Raw genomic sequence first — 22,210 nt, 5'->3', positions numbered from 1 at the left:
TGAGAAAGGATAATAATATATACAAAAAAGGAAGAGGTGCGCGTTGGCTTCAGCTTCCGAGTATCTCTCTTGGTCGAAAACGATTGTACTGGATATCCGTAGAAATGTTTTTGAAACAGGTCAGTCTATATTGCTGCAGCGTTTTTTAAAAACCGTTTATATCTCTCTGATCAAGCAGCGCCTCAGTCTCAGTCACTTTAAGAGGAGTGGACTTCAACTCCCAGAATTCCCAGCCAGGTTGGAGAATTCTGAGCAGTGAAATTCACCTCTCTTAAAGTAGCTGCGGTTGAGAAGCACTGTCAAAAACATAACGAGGAAAGGTGTAAGGGAGTTTGAACTCAAGAAGTTCAAAATCGATTGCATAAATTTCTGCAAAACTTATGTTCTGGCCCAGATTCATAATGATGATTAATTTTTTTAGTATTTTAGCACAATTTAAAGTCACATTCAGCTTTTTAAGTTTGAGGGTTTTTTTTGCCAGTGACAACCTGCACCGCGGGGTAAAACCAATAATAAATCAACATCGTTCGGAATCATTACGCCAAGAGCTGTATTCAAAAACAGCAAAATTATTCATCGCCACACAAAACGAGGGGCGGACACGGTTCTTGAAAAGGGCCCATTGCCGTCACCGTCTTTTAAACAAAAGAAGAGGAATAATACCAAGAAGTTCCGGAAAGACCCATCATATACATAATCCCCGGAGCAGGGGGAAAAGAATGGCAGTTACTTCTGCGCATGCGTTCAAGGCCGAGCGACAGAGTCTGACTGACATCTCTAGGCGTAGGGAGAAAGACGATAGAGGCGCGCTTGCGCGGTACCTTCAATCAGGTAAGGATGGATTTTCCTTCGGCTCGCCAAGCGGTGCTGAACGTAATAAAGGGTGCGCGTGCGGGGGAGTTGCCTCGCCTGCTGCACTGGCTGAGAACATCTAGTAAGCGGAGTTTCTTCTCATTCGTCGTATGATTTCCCCCAACACGTGAAATAGTATAACGTGGGGTCGCCAGACAGTTACGGGTACTCTTTTCCGGGATGTCTCTTTCCGTTCCCCCCCCCCCCCAATTTTTTTCAGAACGTTTATTTGTTTTATACTTCGCTTATCTGCCCCTTTTTATCATTGCTTTTGTTACGGGACTGTTGACTTGGGGAAACCGCATGAAGAAACCTTCCTCAATCAGAGTTTAATTTAATCGCACCAAACATGTTGAACCAGATTATTTGTTCATTTGGTCCAATGTATTGTATTCCTGAGTGATTCTGGAAATCCAGAAGAAAGATAAGGTAAAGCTAAAGGTAGAGGTTCCCCTCGGACATATGTGCTAGTTGTTCCCGACTCTAGGGGGTGGTGCTCATATCCGTTTCAAAGCCGAAGAGCCAGCGCTGTTCGAAGACATATCTGTGGTTATGTGGCTGAAGGCGGCGAGGTGGCGCAGTGGTTAAATGCAGCACTGCAGGCTACTTCAGCTGACTGCAATTCTGCAGTTTGGCTGTTCAAATCTCACCGGCTCAGGGTTGACTCAGCCTTCCATCCTTCCGAGGTGGGTAAAATGAGGACCCGGATTGTTGTTGGGGGCAATATGCTGACTCTGTAAACCGCTTAGAGAGGCCTGAAAGCCCTATGAAGCGGTATATGAGTCTAACTGCTATTGCTATTGCTATTACCTTCCCACCAAAGGTGGTCCCTATTTTTCTACTTGCATTTTTACATGCTTTTGAACTGCTAAGTTGGCAGAAGCTGGGACAGGTAACAGGAGCTCAGTTACGCTAGGGATGCAAACAAGCTCAGCATCTTAGCCACTGAGCCACAGCGCCCCTCACCGAAGAAAGATATGGCATCCTATATTGTTCTCCATTAAGACTTTGTGGAAGCTGTGCTGCCTTTGAAATTCATTTTCACATAAGCGTCATGATGATTCCCATTAAGACTGAGAGTACACACATGTCCCATTGGGTTGGTTCACTTTGCATCTGGTTGCTTGGTATAAAATTTATTCTCTCTGTAAAAGCCATCTAAATATATGACCTTTGCTATATGTCCCAGCAAAAAATAATAATAATAATGTATTAAGACAATTGTTTATGTTACAATCTTTGGGCATCACTGAACATTCACTCGATTACAATTGGAGGGCATCGTTAGTAGTTAATTTTGAATTTCTATTTTTTTGTTATTTTGCAATGTTGTGTAAAGGATTTTTATCCCAGGAATTTCCCCTTTTGGAGGCATCTTTCAAGGATCATTTTTGGACACTGTTTTTGTTGATTCCTGATAAACATTTCCAGCATCACTGTTATGTTGACAAGTCTATCCAGTCGTTTCTGACCCTTGCTGCCAAAGTATGGTCAGCTGTATTGAAACATTTTATCAACATTTCCTCTTAAATACCCTTTTACTGCCTAATGCTGAATATGAATAAAAATGCGATGGTGCTGTTTTGGCCCGATTGTCATTCCAGTACATTACTGAGTCTTTCCCTATTTATTTTCAGGACTGCTGTATTGCCCCCAGTTTCTTCTTTCTAGGCCCTGCATTCTTTATTGATAACTAGCTGACTTCATGCTTGTTTACTGATTGTACAGCTAGTGCCATTAATTTTCTTTTGATGAATGTTTGTAGAATCTGCACTTCTAGGAGTCTGTGCATTCAGCAGCCAAATTAAATAAAGTTATTGCCTTGAGTTTCACATGATCATTGCAAAATCTGTTTTCCCTGTTTTTTGCAGATGACTTTGATGAATTTACATTCAATAATGATGATATCATTCTCAGAAGTATTGCTGAAGATATTCGACATCGTTTGCCTGTTGGAGCAGTGCTCAATTCAGAGCATAATGCTATTCAAAAAGTAGGTTTTGCTATTCAACCTTCCCATAAAAGTTGACACATGATTTTTAATTAGAATTTTCTATAAAGCCTTCGCCACCTATGGCTTTGTTGGCTTTTTTGTTGATGTAGTCCAACAGAAGGCAGAACATAGATCAAGGTTTAAAGTAGACATTAGTGCAGTAATAATTTCTAGGAGTTATTCATAATTATACCGAGATTATTTTTAAATTTAAAAATGCAAAACATTCTCTTGATTGGCCTTATCTTTAAAGTTTCAGTGTTCTTCAATGGTAAAATAGAAGTATCAATGTATTGCTTGTAATTAGATTCTATATTGCTTCTATTGTATTGTTCAATTTTAGAATAAAGTATTAGAAGGTTATAGTATATTGATATAGATATATTTGTATAATGTATATCTTGATAGATTTGGACATAATCAAATGCTCAGCTGATTGCCTTTATCCCAGGGATAATCTAGCCATTAGGTAATATAAGGCAGTGTTCTCAAATGGGTTGATATTGGGATGCAGCAAAAATATCTTGGAGGAGAAAGCTATGTCCCATATCCTGCCCTTTAAGTTAGTCTCCTGCATGAACAATTAGGAGCAGCATCTTTTTCTTTTTTTCTAAATCTGGTGAACATCTGGATTCTACTAAAATGGAAAATGTTGTTTCGTATGGACGAATATGTGATTTTTTTTACTTGTATTTTTACATTTGTATAAAAGTGTCTGAATTTTCTTATAGAAAACTGGATTGCAAGCTGTTAATTTCCATCAACTAATATCTCATTGGTATGATGAATAAAAAGTAGTTTGTTGTCAATTGAAAATACCATAGACAAATTAGTGTGGGAAATTCTGTTTCTGTTTCTTGGATTCTTCTGATATAAAAGGGAGCAGGCTTCACTTTTTCATGAAGAGTGGACTGATAGTTATCAGATATGTTTTCCACTTCGGAATCAACTCTTAGGAATTCATCCTTTAAAGTTATCAGGAGAAAAGCTGTGACTCTATGCACAATTGTCTCCTGTGATGATCCATGTAAGCCACAGGATGAAATGTTTTTGTGAAGATTTACTAGGTGTTAGAGAAGATCTTTCTAAACTCAGCAGTAAGAACTATAGCAGAGTTTCTCAACCTTGACAATTTTAAGATGTATGGACTTCAGTTCTCAAAATTCCCTAGCCATTCCCTTGCTGGCTGAGGAATACCGGGAGTTGAAGTTCACAAATCTTATTGGAAATCCACAGGGAAGTAGTATCAGTGGTTGCCCCATCCTTATGGAGTAGTCTTCCCGAAATATCAAGGACTAGGCAGTCTCCTAATTAAATTTTAGGAGGGCAATGAAGACTGGTTCTGCTAAATGTTTGGGATATAAATTGCTTGCTAACTAAATTATTCAGTGTGATGGATAATTTTTTTTGTTATGTGTAATCTGGATTTTTGAATTTTGGCCTTTTAAACTTGATTTTATGATATTCTTTTGTACATTTATGGTGCTTATTTTTTCCATTTCATCTCTATGCATTGTGATTGTGAACTACTAGAGTCATTCAGATATGATAGATTATAATTTCTATAAATAAATAACATAGAAAATGTATGATTTTATATGCCATTGAAATATCAATGGCATATAAACAGAGGTGGGGAGAAAATGTCACAAATATTTATCAAGTGTGCCTTTTTTTTCTTTAGCTTCATGAACAGACAGTACCCACCATTCATGTTGATGCTTTCCTTTATGATGATGATTGTATTGACTCTTTATGTGAAGAAGGAAAGATGAGCAGAAATTATTGTCTAGCATGTGGCTCTCATCAGACAGCACCATTAGGTAAGCAGTTAAATATTGTATTTTGTTTTTAACCAAACTACAGCACTGACCTGAGTGTTCCCTTGCTGTATATCAGGCCAATCATTTTGGGCTGCAGTTTGTGGCTGCTTACATAACATAAATATTATGTGGCCTTGCTTGTTCAAGAAATAACTCCTACGGCAGCCAAGCCAGGCACAAAGCATCTTTTGATTAGAAGGCAGCTGATTAGGTTGCTTCTCAATAAACAGATACTTCTCACTCTCCAGAAAGCTTTGTAAGAATTTATTGTAACTTTGCATATTTTTAATCATGTAGTAAAAAGGCACTACATCCCTTTTTATTTCCTAAGAATGCTAAAAGACTACGCTATATGTTTTTACCTTATGGTTTGCAAGATTTCAATTATCTTTTTGGTTCTCAGTATAAAATTTAAAAGAGAGTCTAGTCATTAAGACAGGAAGCCTAATAAGTGCCAGAGGCAATATCAGAAGTTACATTAGTACCTGTGTGTGCTAAGGTAGACGTGCTCATGATCCAGTGACTAAAGAAACTCTCAGTCATCCAGGTCATGGTTGTCTCAAAGGTGCTTTTTCAAGAGGCAACTGGACTTTCTGGTTTTTTCTTTTCTGGTTTGAAGCTAAAGAAGCTTCTTGGATAGTGGTTAAGGCATAAGGGTTATTGTTGCTATGAAGAAAATAGGGGGAAGGGCATATTATATTTGTTCACTGCCTTGGGTTACTTTTAAAGTAATAAAGGTGGGATAAAGTCTAATAAATAAACAAACCTTTCTACATGTATAGTGTATGAAGTTATACATTCAGAAATCTTTATATATGTGCTACACGTCTTCCTTGAATAATTCTGTTTTAATACTTGCAAATTGTCACAAAAACAGTACTGTGTTTCTCCGAAAATAAGACAGGGTCTTATTTTCTTTTGATCCCCCCAAATGTTGCTTGGGTCTTACTATCGGGGGGGGGGTGGTGTTATTGGTTTGTGGTTGCCAGGTGACTGCTCTCTTGGGAGCGGGCACCTGAAGAGTTGGGTGCAGCCTCAGGGGCAAATGGCTGTGTTGCGCTGTCGCAGCAGCACTACACAGCAGCCATGAGGTGACCACGCTCACGAGCAGCCGCCTGGCAACCCCCCTTTCCAGCCGGGCAGAATGCCACTCACTGACCCAGTAATATCCCAAAGGCGCTAAGTCGCGTGGTGCTCTGCCTGGCTAGAAAGGGAGGTTGCGCGAGCGCTTGTTCTGCCCCCAGCTCGCATGCCTCCCAGCCTCCCTATGCCCTGGCCCAGCTCTCCCTGCAGGGCCAGGGCGCCGTCGCCGCCTCACTCCCACCGCCGCGCTCCGAGCATTACCGACTTCCAAACTCTGGCGATCCGCTGCCGAGTCTTCCGGCAGCGGCTGCTCTGGGACTACACTCTATGTTGTGGGCTGGCAGCATATTGAGGCTGGGAGGCACACGAGCTGGGGGCAGAACAGGCGCTCGCACAACCTCCCTTTCCAGCTGGGCAGAGCGCCATGCGGCTTAGCGCCTTTGGGATATTACTGGATCGGTGAGTGGCATTCTGCCCGGCTGGAAAGGGGGCTTCCCGGGCGGTAGCCCTCTGCTCCAGCTGGGCACAGCGCCACTCACCAACCTAAGGCTATTCCGAAGGTGGCAAGCAATGTGAGCGCCTTTGCCCCCCCTTGCCCCCGGCTCCTGCGGCTTGGCACCTTTGGGATATCGCTAGGTTGGTGAGTGGCGCTCTGCCTGGCTGGAGGGAGGGGTTCTCCAGGGGGCTTATTATTGGGGGGGCATATATTTTTGCCCACAGGAAAAATATGGCATGGCCTTATTATCAGGATGTGTCGTAGTTTTGGGGAAACACGGTATCAGCACCAATATTTTAAAAAACCCTTCAGAAGCCATTAGTATTATATTCATATATTTTTATATTTCAGATTTAAATACAAATTTTAGCAGTTCAAAGTAGTTTACATTAAAATGTTAGAGAAGTATATATTAAAATCATAAGCATTTGAAAATTATTTAGAACTCTTTTGGATCTTACTTGAGTTCAACTCAGGCAAAGTCACCACTTTTATTAAAACAGAACATCGTTCTTCAGGCTTTCACATAAGCCTGAAAAGAAATTGCATCTGCTTTAAGGAGATAAGTCTCTAAAGCTGATGCAACTTTTAAAATTTGGGATGAAGAAAATTAAATTGCTTTCATAAACAGCAAAAAATATTTTATTTGTATGTGATCCAAGAGGAACGTGGTGGCTCGGTGGCTAAGATGCTGAGCTTGTCGATCAGAAGGTCGGCAGTTCGAATCCCTAGTGCCGCATAATGGAGTGAGCTTCCGTTACTTGTCCCAGCTTCTGTTAACCTAGCAGTTCAAAAGCATGTAAAAATGCAAGTAGAAAAAATGGGAACTACCTTTAGTGGGAAAGTAACAGTGTTCCATGCGCTTTCAGCATTTAGTCATGCTGGGCACATAACCACAGAGATATCTTCGGACGGTGCTGGCTTTTTGGCTATGAAACGGAGATGAGCACCATTCCCTAGAGTTGGGAATGACTAGGAGAACCTTTACCTTTACCTTATGTGATCCAAAAAACTTTTTCCAAAATATTTTCAGATGTACCGCTTTTTTTCTGAATAATTATGAATCAAGAAATTGTGAGGATAATCTATTTTCAAATGTCCAAATGACAGGTTAATTAGTTAGTTATGAACACATTGGAATGTGCTTCAAAGTCAGCATGCTAAATCTTGTTGTTATGCTCACTTAATACAATGCAAGGAAGGAAAAATCCAGGCTTTGCCACCAGCACCTGAAAACAGAATGAGCACAGATGAAAATGCTGTCTTTGCAAGAGTCTAGCTACTCAAAGAACCATGTCCATAATGTATTACATTTAAATGCATATAGTTCAGTTTTCAACTATGGCGAACCCCATTCAGGTCATATGCAGCCATTGATTTTTCAACATTGCCGCAGAAATGTATAATATCCAAAATACCCTTGGGAATATTTTTATCATTGCTCAAATCAAAAATGAGAATTTTCTTTAGAAAGTTTTGTTTTAATCCAAGTTAATGCTAACCATGGCTACAACATGCTTTATTTTATTGTTGTTTCCCAGAATTCATTTCCCATTCCTTTTCCCTTGTGGAACTGAAGTTCCTGTACCAGGAAGTATTGCCTGACCTGACAGGGAAGGTTCTGGTTGACGTGGGCTCCAGGCTTGGAGCAGTCCTGTTTGGGGTAAAAACTACACCAGAAATTGATTTACTGTCTATGCTGTATAAATATTATTTAAGCAAGTTTCTGGTTGCTATTTTTTGAACCTTAATTTGTTATTGATTTGAGGGGTGGGTTTCGCTGAATTGTTTGCTTCTTACGTTTAATTTTGAGATTTGATTACTGACATTACTCAACTTGAATATAATTTTTGGAATGCAAAAGTTGAAATATAAATCCCTTATTAGAGGAACCAGCATATTATGGTTATAGTATAATTAAAGACATGAATAACCTCAGAAATAACAGGCTGTAGTCATCAAGCTCTACCCTTGAAAAGAAAGGATGCTGGCCTTATCCTTTGCATGCTTTTAGAATTAACTAATCTCTTGTGCAATGGTGATATTCCTGCTCTTGACTTAAGAAACTATTTTTAGCAAGTAGATGCAAAATCAACCTTCACATTTATCCTAAAATAGAAAGTGTGATTATTGTTCACATAGTTCGAAAGTAATAACCTTTTACAGGTTGAAATAACAGAATAACAAAATATTCTGGTTTAAAAGTAAGTATTCTTCCAGCTGAGTTTGATTTCTCTTGACTACATAAATATGTTCATGCAGTCCAGGGGTGGGTTGCTGCTGGTGGTACTGCCGGTTCACAACCCGAGCACAATGTGCACAGTTCAATGTAAATTGTTCTGTTGCATACGCACAGAACATTCTGGTTTAAAACTAAGTATTCTTCAAGTTGAGCTTGATTTCTCTTGACTACATAAATATGTTCATGCAGTCCAGGGGTAGGTTGCTGCCGGCGTTACTACCAGTTTGCAACCCATGGGCAATGTGTGTGCACGCTTTGTGTGCGCGTGCGCAGTTGAATTTAAATTGTCCTGCACATATGCGCAGAACAATTTACAGAGAACTGAGCATGCACAGTCTCTAAAATCCAAGGTGACAGTGGCCAAGCGGCAGCAAGGGAACCGGTTTGGGGGCGTGGCAGGCCTGGATCGCTGCCGGTTCTGTGACCCAGGCCTGAATTCTACTACCGGTTCAGCCAAATGGGCCAAACCGGCAGCGACCCACCTCTGATACAGTCTTACCAGAAACTGCAGAGAAGTGGCTTGTAATTGCAGCCTTCTGGGATGTTTCTCTTCCCCTCCCCTCCCCAATTTTTCAGTCTTGCACAGAGCCCTGCTATTCCTTAGAGTCCCAACATTATAAAGTTTACATGTCCCTGGACTCCCAGTGAGTGTGCTTAATTTTGCTGAAAATTATTTTGAAAAATATGTTATTTTTTATTGAGACAGAAATAGAAAATTATTGAACACATGAATAATATTATACTTTCTAATTACTTTTATTTAAATTGGAAGGTCAAATTCAATTAAATCAAAGCAAATTTAGGGACTGTTTGGAACCTATCTGTTTTTTAGGATCTGGCTCCAGCAAAGCATTCAAAAAATGGATATTGCCTTTGTTCCCCAAAATTAGGCATTTCCTAGGCTGCCATGTGAGCATGTATTTAGCATAGTCGTCATTAATAGGGCCTACACACATTTTGAAAGCAAATGCCTACAGATCAGCAAAATTCAGTTGCTTACTACAGTTCAACTCTATATTCCAACCCACTTTAGCAACGTCTCAGTTTTTCTACTTTTATTTTAGGCCTACTATTATAGTTCAGCATCCCAGATCTATGGAGTTGAGATGAACGGAGACTTTTGCCAGTTGCAGGAAACTATCATTTCAAAGTATCGACTTGACGACAGAATAAAGGTGAACCAATACCTTTGATTGCTTTGTTTATGTATGGAAGGGCTGCAGGTTAGCATAATGCTCTTTTTCTTACAAATGCAATATTAGCTCAGTTACTTTAAATGTCTCAAGCAAGTAACTTTCAAGTAAATATGGCTGAAAGTCAGCTGAGCTTCATTTGTATATAATTAGTGAAAACCAAGAGGAATATATTATACTCTGGATAGGTTTAATATTGAAGAAATCTTGTAGTCATCCAAATCTTTTGCTTACATAAGTTCTTGTAAGGACAATTCCTGCACAATAAAGAAAACACCCAGCATTTTTCTAACTCTCAGGTGTTACATTTCCCATGTATTAGCTTATCATTCTGATAATTCTGTAAGGGAGCAGGTTTCCACACTACTGTACATTCTTGTGTCAGTGTTGCAGCTGTGAATTGAGGAGAAATTGAAGCCAAGAATGATCAACTTCCTTAACATTCATGGCCAAGATGAGAAATTTCTGATTCCTACCTAAATTCTTATCTACAATTTGATACCATCTCATATGAATATAGAAATACAGATTTTGATATTTTGCAATAACTTTAATCTTACAATCTTCCTTAATAAGAACAATATTTGACCATCTGCCATTAAGAGAGTGTGTTGGGTTGAGGTAGTGCTGGAGATCCAAACTCAGCAAGTGTCATTCTACTATACTCCTGATGTGCTTTGGGGTATATGCATTGTACTAAAAGGAATACCAAGTAATGAAATAGCAGTAGGTTCCATTTTAAACAATGTTCATAATAGGATTATCTTGGATGCAGTATACAGGTTTAGTTCAGCTATTTTTTTAATAGCAATAGCAGTAGACTTATATACCGCTTCATAGGGCTTTCAGCCCTCTCTAAGCGGTTTACAGAGAGTCAGCATATTGCCCCCAACAATCTGGGTCCTCATTTTACCCACCTCGGAAGGATGGAAGGCTGAGTCAACCCTGAGCCGGTGAGATTTGAACCGCTGAACTGCTGATCTAGCAGTAGCCTGCAGTGCTGCATTTAACCACTGCGCCACCTTGGCTCTTATTTGAAAAGAGGAGACAGAAAGTTCCTTCATCACTTCAACCCACAGACTTGTTTTACTAAGCATAGGCCAACAGAGACACTGGGTCTCTGTATATAGAGACCCTTCCTCTTATTGTGTCTTACCATTTTTCTTATTGACAAAACACTCCTCTACGTTAAAAAAACAGAGAAACTCCAACAAGCAGACTTCATTTTTCTGTTCACCTTCAGATCTATTTCATACTTATGGCACTATGTATCTCACAGCTTGCTTACTACATAATTTTTAATTTCTTTCTAATACAATGAATGATAAGATTAATAGCAATCTACGATATTGGAACAATTATTTTCTAATGATCAAGAGATGAGTCATGTGTACTGTTACAAGACTAGTAGAAGGGTCAGACCTAGATGGTTTTCCTTGATCTGAACATTTTTTAACAATCTTAAATATTATCACATGGTTTTTCATTTGAACTTCTGCAAAATCATTTCTCTTTAGGTGATTAATGCAGATATTTGTACTCAAGCTTCACTTCTTCAAAATGCAGACATTGTTGTAATGAATAATGTCTTTGAATATTTCCTTGACAGATCAGAACAGGCTAGGTAAGTTCTCTTTGTTCTGAAATCTCTAGAAACACTGTCTAACACCCAACCAACTATGCATATGTTCTTTAAAATCCAAGCCAGTATATAAAAATATAATTGTGAAAACTGATTCCTTTGTTCTTTTTCGGGATGTAAAAACATTCTAATTAAAAACAGCTGAATAAAAAGCTTATGAAACCTATCATTTCCCTCTTGCTAAGGCTAAAACTGGACACTTAAAGACACTTGTGCCAAATCCATTTTTTATTGTTTTATTAAATTTGTAATTTAATAAATTTATTAAATTTCTCTGTACCAAGTGTGAGACTAGTTTGGGCAAAATGAAAATCTGTCAAAGATCAGCTTGCCTTTTAAAATAAATTTTGAAATAATTCTCTCTTTTAAAAAAAAGTATTTTTATTATACAGTTTTCTTTTTTTCACATCACAGTTTCAGCTTTGCAACAGCGATATACCGGTTATATCTACAGATTTTTACATTATACATACTATTATGTCTCCTAGTGTACAATATCACGTTCATAATTATTGTTTCCATATTTCTAACACAAATCTATATAATTATCATTCTAGATATTTTATTTTACATTTACATTTAATAATGTAAGACAATTAACAAATCAGAAATTAGAAATAAGTATAATGTTAGACAAAAGAATACTTATTGTAAATAATATTACGGTAAGATGTTATAAAAATGAAATCATTCTCATGTTTCATGAACCTCAACAATATGAAACATAATTTTCATGCTGTAGGTGGTTGTAGTGTAAATTATATAAGGTTACCTGCTGGTTCAATGTGCTTAATTTATTTTATTTGCTCTAATACACAAAAATAAATATTAAAAGATATCAAACAGAAAAAATATGAGAAGAGATTAAAGTAGTTTATCAGTGTGCTTGATAAAGAGGTAGGTCACATGGATAATTTTAATAAAGAAAATGAGAAAAAGTTAAATTAAGCAACATGATACTTCAAGTACCATCAATCATATTAGATAACAATCAGCAGTGGTATTCAGCCGGTTTGGACCAGTTGGTCCAAACCAGTGTTGGAAATTGTAGGTGGGCCTGCCCACCCACCCCGGCTATATGCCATCCTATTTAGGCATGTTTTTGAGCCCGGGCGCATGCGCAGAAGATACACACGTGAGCAAAGCGCATATGCAGAAGGCCTGGTGCATGCGCGAAGTGCGCACGCGGGGGGCAAACTAGTAGTAACAAAATGTGAAACCCACTGCTGGTAACAATTCTTGAAGAGATTATCCAAATTCAGATGAAAGATTGAGAAAAGCTTCCATTCTTTTATTGAAAATTTCTGAACTAACTTGCTGATATAGTGAAAAAACATTCCAAGCCATAATTCTTTTTAAAGTATCATCATTAGATGGATGATCCTCATCTTTTTTCCAATAAAGAGAATAGAGAGCATTATTTAACAGAAGTAAAGGTTATTCCAAGTGTTCTGTAAAATAATGTGCTACATCTAACATGACATGACCTGCATCTACTTGCTCTGTTATCACTCCCATACCTGATGCAGCGCCACCAAAGATCCCCTATTCCTGCAGAATTGATCTGAAATTCTGAATATGGGGAAATAAGGAAGAAGTTATTCGTTGTCAAATGCTGCCCCAGTAGTATGACACAGTTGGATAGAATTCTCTTATCTTCACCAAACAGGGAGATCCCCTTTCTCTATTATCACAAAGTGTTTGTCATAATTTCATATTATAAAGGAGATCTGTATATGTGTAAGGAAATAGAATCCAGTACAAGATCCAACTTGATTCTATTATTATCCTAATAAGCTATGATATTCTAGAAGGCCAAGTTATTTTTCCCATATTATTTGGCCTGTATGTCTTTTCTTGTACATGCAGCTCAGGCAGTGTTCCAAACATTTAGAAGCTGCCCATCTCCCTCACAGATCAACTCTTGGTTTCTTGTGTTGTTTCATATGACAGAATTTTTGGAGGAGTTGTTTTATAAGAAATGTACTTTGTTTTACTTCTAGAGCATGGAAAATCATAAGTCAAAATGTAAGAAAGCCAGGGTCTTTATTAGTGACTGTCCCAAGCCTTGAAAAGTCTCTCTCAGAGCTTCAGGTAAAGAGCTATTTTTCAAACTATTTACATGGCAAGTTTTTCTTGGTGCGTGTTATAGGTAAATCATGAATTAATTATAGTTGCTGAAGTGGCATTGTAAGATATAGAAGCATATTTAAATTGACTATGTAGGTATTATCTACAGTAGTTTGGTTTCACAAAAAATGTGATGTTATCTCATTTTTAGTTGTTATTTGATGGTATTTTGCTTACGTACTTTCAGCATTTCTGAGATTTATGTATGTTGTAGTGAATTGTTTAAATTTCTTTTCAGGTGGACATTCAGCTCAGCCAGTGGGTAAAAGCAGTACCAGTGCAATATGATGAATTCTTAGAAGATGCTGATAGAGAAGCACTTAAAGAAATTTACTTGTACAGAATTCTATAGCATACAAAATATGTACATTTGCATCAAGTGCTTTTTAAATAAAAAAGAACATTTTAAAGAATGTTAGTTTGTTAAATTTTGTTATGAACTGCCTTTGAAAATAATATGGAAAATCAGTGATGCATTTTGGTAAATAATCATGAAGGCGTTAAAAAAGAACCTCCCTGGTTTATTTCTAGTGAGGGTTTATTTATTTATTTTATTTTATTAACTTGTATGCCGTCCACTCTCGGAAGACTCAGGGCGGCTAGTTAAAGAACTGGAAATGCTGCATTTGCCATACTTTACAACATATCGTTCCTTCTCTTTCATTTATATTTTTTCTTCGCATTTAAATGTGGTACATAGTTGTACAATCATTCCAGGACTTCTTGCCTGCATGAGGTACGTGTTTTCTGTACAGCAAGCATCTTTTAATTAATTTCTTAACTTACATGAAAATATATGTTTGCTTAGGTTTGGATCAACCAAACATGAACCATCGCTTGTGACAGGAATTAATTTACCAACTTGTCACATTATGGGTTGACAGGGATTAGTCTGAAGTCATCCAGATGACTGTCATGACAAAGGCAGGACTTGAACTGTACTAGTAGACCAAACTGACTGTCCATTGCCAACAATAGCTGAATTGTAAGTCCCCCCGAGTCATTCCTTGAGATAGATGGATGGATGAATTAAATAGAAAGATTCTTCCAAATCCAGAGCGCTACAATTGTCACTCCAGCTTGACTAAAGTTGAATGAGCTCTGTAGAACTGTATCAGCAACTCCTGCAGCAGTCTGAACTTTCTGAGTTGATTCTAGAAGAACATTCTTTGTTGTGACTTTTTAATGATGGTTTTAATACTAGGTGTCCATTTCAAATCCAGGGAGACTATAGAACCCAGAAATTTGAAGGTCCCCACTGTTGACACTGTGTTATCTAATGTAGTAAGATGTGGTAGAATAGGAGGGCTCCTTTTAAAATCCAGTTTCATTTCTACAGTTTTAAGGATGTTCAGCTCGATTGTTCTGGCTGCACCACAGGGCCAGTTATTCAACTTCCCATCTACCTGCAAACTCATCACTCTCTCAAATGAAACCAATGATTATTGTGTCATCAGGATAGGTTGCTATTACGCTTTTATAATATACATAGGTTACAATAACATAAGATATACATTCTTTAAGAAATGACAAATATATTAATAAATGAAACCAACAGTCCATATTTTTATTATTCATTGCATAAAACAAAAGATCTCAAATATTGTATAGCTTTATTTAATAGGTTGTAGTGAAGTCTACTGTACTTAAAGAGCTATTTATAAGTTACCACTAGATGGCATTCAATATCTTCGGTTAAGGATTATTTATAAAGGTAGCCCTAACCTTCGTTGAATTTTTGTCTCAATTAACTTTTTGTTTGTGTAAACCCAAGCCTCCATTAAAGCAGGTACTAATCATTTGTTGAGTATCCACCAAATAAATATTGTGCTTTATTGTCAAACCAGTGGTGGGAAAGACAATTGTCCTTTACTTTATAACTATTAATACAAACATATCAATTCGTAGAGAATAAAACAAAATATATCATTGACACATTCACACTTTGATTTAACCATTATTTATTGAATAAATTAAACTGGCTGGTTTACTTAATTGCCATAATTCATGGAAACACCCCCCTAAAGGCAGGGGTCAACAACACACAAGCCCAAACCAAATGAATCAATTAAATGAATCAATTATGGCTTAGTAAGATATATCTGTCAAGGGAATCATATCACAAAAGTGCTATTATATTTGTATCCTGTTTTGGGGGTTTCCGTTGTCAAGAAAAAGGAGGACAAAAATAAGAAAAGTGGAAGAGCTATTGTAGTCATCAGGGTCATTCTGGTAACTTCAAATTAAAGCATCTCTGAATTGGCTATCCAATTTATTGGATAAAATTTAGTTACCTAATGAGCTCATACAATCGAGATTTTGCTCTACTGTCACCTGTTTTTGAAGTGCATCTTCCCTATATTCCCATTAAGACCAAGTGCAATTCTTGGCTGAAAACATTTATGTACTCCTGTCATGCCTGGTATGGAAAAAAAAACCTTTCACATTATATTCTTCAGAATGCTGGTATTTTGTGAAACAGTAATAGGTTTTTCAAACAGAAGAACTGTAGTTAAGAGAAGCCTCTGTCCTGTCTTCCAATGCATAAGCATAAATAAGTTTTGGAAATTAGAGATCACATTTTTAATTCATTAAAGACTAAAGGTGTCCCACAAATGAACAGTGCAACTTTACTCTGTATTAAAATGCTCCTGAAATATACAGACAATATGTATAAATTGCTCAATATGTTGGTAGAAACCACCATAGAAAGTATTTCCTCAGCTAAGAAAAAAAATGAAAAAAGTCCATCGAAGAATCTCATAATATTCAGATCCATGAGGTGTCAAAATATGGATATCGAATGCAACAGTGTCACCTACCAGGTAGAAGTACTTTCCATACTATAATCCACTTTTCTTATTGTATTTAGTAAGTATAATCTTTATTGTCATTGTATTTAAATACAATGAAATTGGTTATATTTATACCCTGAATTACCGTACTTTCCCCTCAAAAAATATGTCTTTGCTCATCTCTGTAACTTTATGCCAGAAAACACTTTTAGACATGTTGTCATTATTTCAGAAAAAAAAATCTGTTTTATAACAAAAATATACTGTTCTATATTTTCTTATTTTACCTCATTTATATTTCATTCTTCCCTCAAGGAACTGAGCAAGCACATTTTAATCTCACAACATTTTAAGGCATTAGGTTAGGAAGACAGACTAGGATCTATCAATAGAACTACTTACAGAACTACAGTGGAAAAACAAAGAAGATTGTGCAATTTTAAAATCCATCTTCCTCATACCTATGGAGTGGAGTACATCTGTAGGTATCAAGCCAAACAACGAATTATTACTACTATCTCAAACAAGATCCAATCAAACTGGGTGCAGTCAACTGATTAATACATTTAACAAGATAATAAATCAGAACCCAAAAGTCTATGATTGTGACTTTTGACTAACAGCTCATTCACTTTAAAAGTCACTGAAATGGCAGCCTTTTTATGGTGATGGAGAGTGTTTATCTAATTAATTAACTAATTTTTAGTTTTAAATTGCCAAAGGAAGCATTCTAATGGGCCATGCTATTGTTTCAAGTTGCAAAGAAAGCCTTCATTTTTTCCTATGTTGTTAAACAGGTTTTTATTACAAGTGTTTCTCTCATGTCTTAACGATTAGTCTTTTTATAAATATCATTGTGGAATTTACCATAATTTTTTACATCAATAAAAGTCCTGAGTTCTAGACCCTATCAGTTTACCTTGCAAATCATTTTTGCAAATAGTGTGAACAAATGATTGGGACAAGAATGCTACTTTGGGAATAATAATAATGCCTATCAGTAGCAGTATAATAATACTTTCTATTTACATATTTTTCAAATTTATTTTTAATGATAAATAAAAATTTAATTCTGAATAATTTAAGAATAAACCAATTTCCCCCAAAAATTCTACTACCTGGAAAAAGCTAAATAACATGAAAGAATTTTAAATAAACTTTCTGATTTATTAGATCAGATCTTAATCTCAAATTCAACAATATTATAGGATTTAGTAGCTAGTAAAAATGCTTAGAATAGTAGTCAAAATGTAATAAATTAAAAGACGTAGGTTACAATCACATAAGATAAAATAGTTTAAGGTACACATGTTAGTATTAAGTATTATTTAGAATATGTTGTTGTTAGTTGAGAAGTCATGTCCAACCCATCACGACCACACGGACGTTCTTCCAGGCCTTCCTGTCCTCTACCATACTCTGGAGTCCGTTTAAACTCACGCCTACTGCTTCAGTGATTCCATCTAGACACTTCATTTTCTTTCATCCCCTTCTTTACAGGTTATATATAATTATAGTACATATCTTGCAGAAAAAAATATAAAAATATCTATGATTTTAAAATAGCTGTCCTTTGTATAATAAATATTCTTATTAGAAGTGACTGAATTTTAATTTTTGATAGAATTTTGGTTAAACATATCAAAGGTATCTTTGTTATTTCTTCAACTGTTAGCTCCTTCCACACAAGTTTTAGAAATAAATACCAAGATGTTAAAAAGTTAATAGACAATCTGAAATGGGGGAGAGTGACTTTGGACTCTGTGGCTATGTTTTAATTGATGTATTAAAATATTGCTATGAAATAATGAGTGTGAATGTAGTCATAATTAGCCTGATGTAACTTTGCACTGAGACATGGTTTGCTTAACAGGTTTAGTAAACAGACCACTTGGATGTATTTACATAAGATGTTAAACCAAGACTAACAACCCACATCAAGGTTAGTGCAATGTGTTACCCAGTAAGTATAAAATTGGGGAGAAAGTCCTACACATTAGGATAGTGATTCAGCAGATTAAGGACTTAGTCCTATTGTTACTTTTTAAAAACAAAAACATATTTTTTTTCAAAAAAAGAACATTTTAAGCATCTAAATATATTTACCAAGAAACTAACAAGCCAACCATTTTCTTGGGTATTAAGGTTAATGAACCGTGCATAAGTTAGGCCTCTAAAAGCCTCCACGCATGGCCCGGATCTTTTGGGCTGTTAATTTAAAAATGGAGGATGAGCACTTCATCTATTAATTAATAATGTAGCTCTCTGTCTTCCTGTGTGTCACAGGCTGGAAAGGCGGTGATCGGCCAATAATAATATAGGAGAAAGAAGTCGAAAGCTCCTCCCTGCTGCCTTCCTCGTTGAGAGAGCTGAAGTAGATCAAAAACTTCCGTGGAGCCGGAAAAGAAACAGTAAAAGGATCGAAAAAGAGGGAGAGAGAAAAAAAGGGGTGAGCCTCATTAATTATCAATCATGCCGGAGGGGCAATCGTATTACTAAATCAGGTAGGAGAAGGTGGTACATCTGTCCCCGGAGGGTCAATCTGCTCAAACAGACCGGCCGGGGGAGTCTGCCAAGGGCTCTTGTCCTGACAGGAGGAAGCTCGCCAAACCACCTCTCTCACCTGGAGGGGGATCCCTCTTTCAACAACCAAAGGGAAGAGAAGGAGGAGGAGGGGGGCGAGTTCCCAAATGAGCCGGGCTGGAAAGGCGATAAACGACCAAAGACCACTTCGCGGTCGTTTTCGCGGGGGTGGGAAGGAAAAGAGGGACTTGGCCCAGTCTGCGCAGGTCAGGAGGAGGACACCCCCCCCCAAGATCGCCGGCGTTGCTTTGGGGTGGGGGGAATTCCCGGGTCGAGAGAGCACGTTGTGGAAAGCGAGGAGGAGGAGGAGGGAGCCGGAGCCGCCGCCGCCGGTAGAGCCGCCGCCTGTTCGGCGTCATGGCCCCATTGTGAGGCGGCGCAGGGGAGGGGAAGCGGGGGAGGAAAGGAAGGATCCGCTCTCGCTCTCCCACACGCGCGCACGCACAACAGAACTCGCTCCGGACACATCGAGAAAGCAGCGTGTCAAAACGCTCACAAAAGAGGCCGCCCCGGCGATCCCCACCACTCCGCCTCGGGCTCCTCGCCTTTCTTTACCGCCTGCCTCTCGCCTCCTTTTAGAAACGGGAGCCGGGGGATGCCGCTTCTACACCGAAAGCCCTTCGTGAGGGAGAAACCTCCGGCTGACCTCCGGCCCGATGAACACGTCTTCCACTGCAGGGTCACCAACGAGATCTTCAGGGACTACGAGTAAGAGACGGCCACCCCCCCTTCCCCTCCCCTCCCCATGGGCTCTGGCGGGCTGGTTTGAACGGGACGCGCGGCTGCAAATGGCTGACACCCGGCCGGAGAAGGGAATCCCCTGTGAAGAAACGGGGAAACCCCTTGAGCTCCGGTCTTCCCCGAGCGGCAGTGGGAAAGGGAGGGCTGTTTGGGCAGGAGGACCTCCGGCCTCCAACTGACCCGTCCTTAAGCTCCCCCCACCCCCCGGGTACCCTTCCTCCTCAGGACGAGCGGGACTACGGGAAGTTTGTTATTCCGCCGGCCCGACCCTGGCTTTTCTGGGTATCCCGAACCCTCGTTGTGTGTTGGCGCGACTTGCACTAGGCCTTGGAGTAGCTTTGGGCGCGCGCGCGCGTATTTGTGCTTTTGCTTCTGTTTGTGGAAGTAACGCGGCAAACTTGACTGAACTTGGGCGCGGGGAGAGAGAGAGAGAGAGAGAGAGAGAGAAGCAACGGCCAGCAGCCGGCGATGTAAGGCCGGATTTGGGTCGTCAGGCGCTGCTCGTAACCGCCTCATTGAGCATTGTTTTCCTAGCAGCTGGGCGTCCGAAAAACAAACATGCCGCTGTCTCCGGCCCGTAAATGAAAGTCTTTGAGGTTTTAGCTCCAAACCCCACTAACAAGTGCTTTCCCTTTCCCCAATGGTCTTTGATGGCGCACGTTAGAGACCTCGTTTTTATCCCCTGAAGAAAAATCAAATACTTAAAAACCCGAAAGACTCGCACCCCAATTCATATGCCAACTACCCATCTTTAAAGAATGATCACCTCCCTTTGTCGCATTAGAAATTTTTGGCAGGGTCCCATGACTATTTGATCTTTGGAAGTGGAATCAGCACGTGTTTTGACAAGGTAGTTTTGTGACAAGCCATTTTTCCCCCTTAAGAATTTGCAATATCTGACACACTTCAGTGAACTACTTTAGAAAAACCTAAATACTTTCATTCTATTTTTTCAGTAGTAGATGTTAAAAGCATGTATAATTTGTAATTTTAGTATTCTAAATGTTTATTCAAAAATGCTTTTCATCTTAAATCGACCTCAGGAGGCTGATGCATAATGTTATTGCCTCTCATTTTCTAAAAATCAAACTTGTTAGATTAGTATTTCAGCATTTAAAATATTTTGAGATGTCATCTTGAGAATGAAAAGTTAATTTTAAGCTAAATATACAAATATGAAAAATACTGAGCATGTTCCTTGAATTGGGAGATGCTATTATTTTATGTCTTTTATTAAGGATAATGTAAATAGTAACAATAGAACCCACAGTTTTCATTCATAACCATTAAGTAACAGCTCAAGACAACTAACCTAGCATTGCCATAAAATGACATCTAAAATTATTGGGTGGACATAATTTCAAAAAAAAACCTATTCTGAATGATAAAATATTTCTTTGTTTTTTAAAGCATTTTTTCCCATGTAAGGCTTGTGAAATAATCTAACTGCACTTAATTCATACATTTATATTAGCAATGGTTTTTTGAGGAAGAAATGCATGTAATGTTTAGAGAGCTTTTTCTTCAATATTAGGAAAGTATTGATAGATTTCCCATAGGACTTTTGGAGCAGAGTATGTAATTGGCAAAGTTGTTCATCCATTTAGATATGCTATCAGGAAAATTCCTATAGGATTTATCTGAATCTGTTGGCAACTAGATAAATATATATTAAAAAGGACATATATGATACGTTATGAAGAATGTGGTTATTTACGTAAACATTGCTTGTTTAAACTTGCCATACACAGAATTGTGTTAGTGAGTTCAGCTGCATACATATTTAATAAATAAATAAACTTTGCCATCTGAACTTTATTAGCAATGAAGCTTGGCTGAAGTAGCTGCATAAGATAAAGCTTCATTTTTCTTATTTATAAAAAGGTTTTGAACTTCCATATAGCATTTGGTACCTTCTTGGTAGAATCAGACTATTTTTGCATGTTTGATACAAGGGCTGAATCTTCCATGATTGTAACCAGTGGTTTCTAAGCTAGAGAATTCTGTTATGTAGCCATGTTTAGGCTGCTGAAGGCCACAGAATAAGTAACCTTTAACTCTGAAAGTTAGTGGGAGGAAAGCTAGAGCTGAAACTCTTGGAGCATGGACCTTTGTCAAAGTTTGGACTTATTTAAACCACTGAGAACAAATCATCTGAAAACAAATCATCTGTGTGCGTATGCTTCATTCATGTCTGCAATAAAGAGTTTAACATAGCCAAGTCATGCCTGAGTCTTCTGCCACCTAAGCCTGTTTCTGAATAGGGAGTCCAGAGAACTGCTGCTGACTTATCACAGTAACTGAATAAAGGAATAAGGAATTATAGGATATATGACCATCTCAAATCATATGATGCATTGATACTCCTTTGAGCCCTAGCATTATCTTGGTTTCTTTGAATGGTAGGGAAGTATAAGACTTTTTATATAGAAAAAAATCACGTTTTTTCTGGCTCTGTCTTGCTTTCTCTATATGTCTGTGTATGTGTGCATATGTGCGCACGTGTATAAAACATTTGTATAGCTGTCCATCTTAAAGCTAAATTCTATGCTGCTTACAATTAAAAAATAATGTATAGAACAATAAGCACACAAGAACCAGTAAAACCAAAACAGACAAACTTGGCACCACAACCAC

The 22,210-nt window shown here is 38.1% G+C and overlaps 2 protein-coding genes across 5 annotated transcripts in view; both read left to right on the top strand.

Moving 5' to 3' along the window:
* Positions 1–99: 99 nt before the first annotated feature.
* On the top strand, positions 100–17,296 carry LOC116517688. Of its 2 annotated transcripts, none has more exons than XM_032230811.1 (8): positions 100–831; positions 2,724–2,845; positions 4,530–4,668; positions 7,789–7,910; positions 9,554–9,664; positions 11,200–11,306; positions 13,328–13,418; positions 13,693–17,296. In XM_032230811.1, exons 1-8 carry the CDS (start codon positions 381–383, stop codon positions 13,804–13,806), a joined length of 1,257 nt encoding a protein of 418 aa, XP_032086702.1. In that variant the 5' UTR covers positions 100–380; the 3' UTR covers positions 13,807–17,296. The 2 variants fall into 2 exon arrangements, with proteins under 2 accessions (XP_032086702.1, XP_032086710.1); XM_032230819.1 differs by lacking the exon at positions 100–831 and adding an exon at positions 832–934 and having other exon boundaries at positions 13,693–17,292.
* A 383-nt stretch (positions 17,297–17,679) lies between these two features.
* The window catches only part of BAZ1A (bromodomain adjacent to zinc finger domain 1A), a 51,700-nt gene continuing 47,169 nt past the window's right edge, over positions 17,680–22,210 (top strand). The window contains exons 1-2 of one of the 3 annotated variants that reach the window (XM_032230757.1): positions 17,680–18,698; positions 19,412–19,540. In XM_032230757.1, the coding sequence (XP_032086648.1) occupies positions 19,428–19,540 (113 nt within the window). In that variant the 5' untranslated portion in view covers positions 17,680–18,698; positions 19,412–19,427. The other 2 variants (XM_032230748.1, XM_032230738.1) reach the window with 2 other exon arrangements.

This window comes from Thamnophis elegans, chromosome 1 (genome assembly GCF_009769535.1).
Source record: "Thamnophis elegans isolate rThaEle1 chromosome 1, rThaEle1.pri, whole genome shotgun sequence".
NCBI lineage: Eukaryota > Metazoa > Chordata > Lepidosauria > Squamata > Colubridae > Thamnophis > Thamnophis elegans.
The sequence above is the reverse complement of the archived record's forward strand: the minus strand, read 5'-3'. Positions and strand labels throughout refer to the sequence as shown.

Excerpts from the sequence above, each read along its gene's own strand:
- LOC116517688 (XM_032230811.1), top strand. The coding sequence starts at position 381 with ATGTTCTGGCCCAGATTCATAATGATGATTAATTTTTTTAGTATTTTA. Across the intron at positions 9,665-11,199 it reads GACTTGACGACAGAATAAAG|GTGATTAATGCAGATATTTG; the intron begins GTGAACCAATAC and ends ATTTCTCTTTAG. Across the intron at positions 11,307-13,327 it reads GACAGATCAGAACAGGCTAG|AGCATGGAAAATCATAAGTC; the intron begins GTAAGTTCTCTT and ends TTTTACTTCTAG.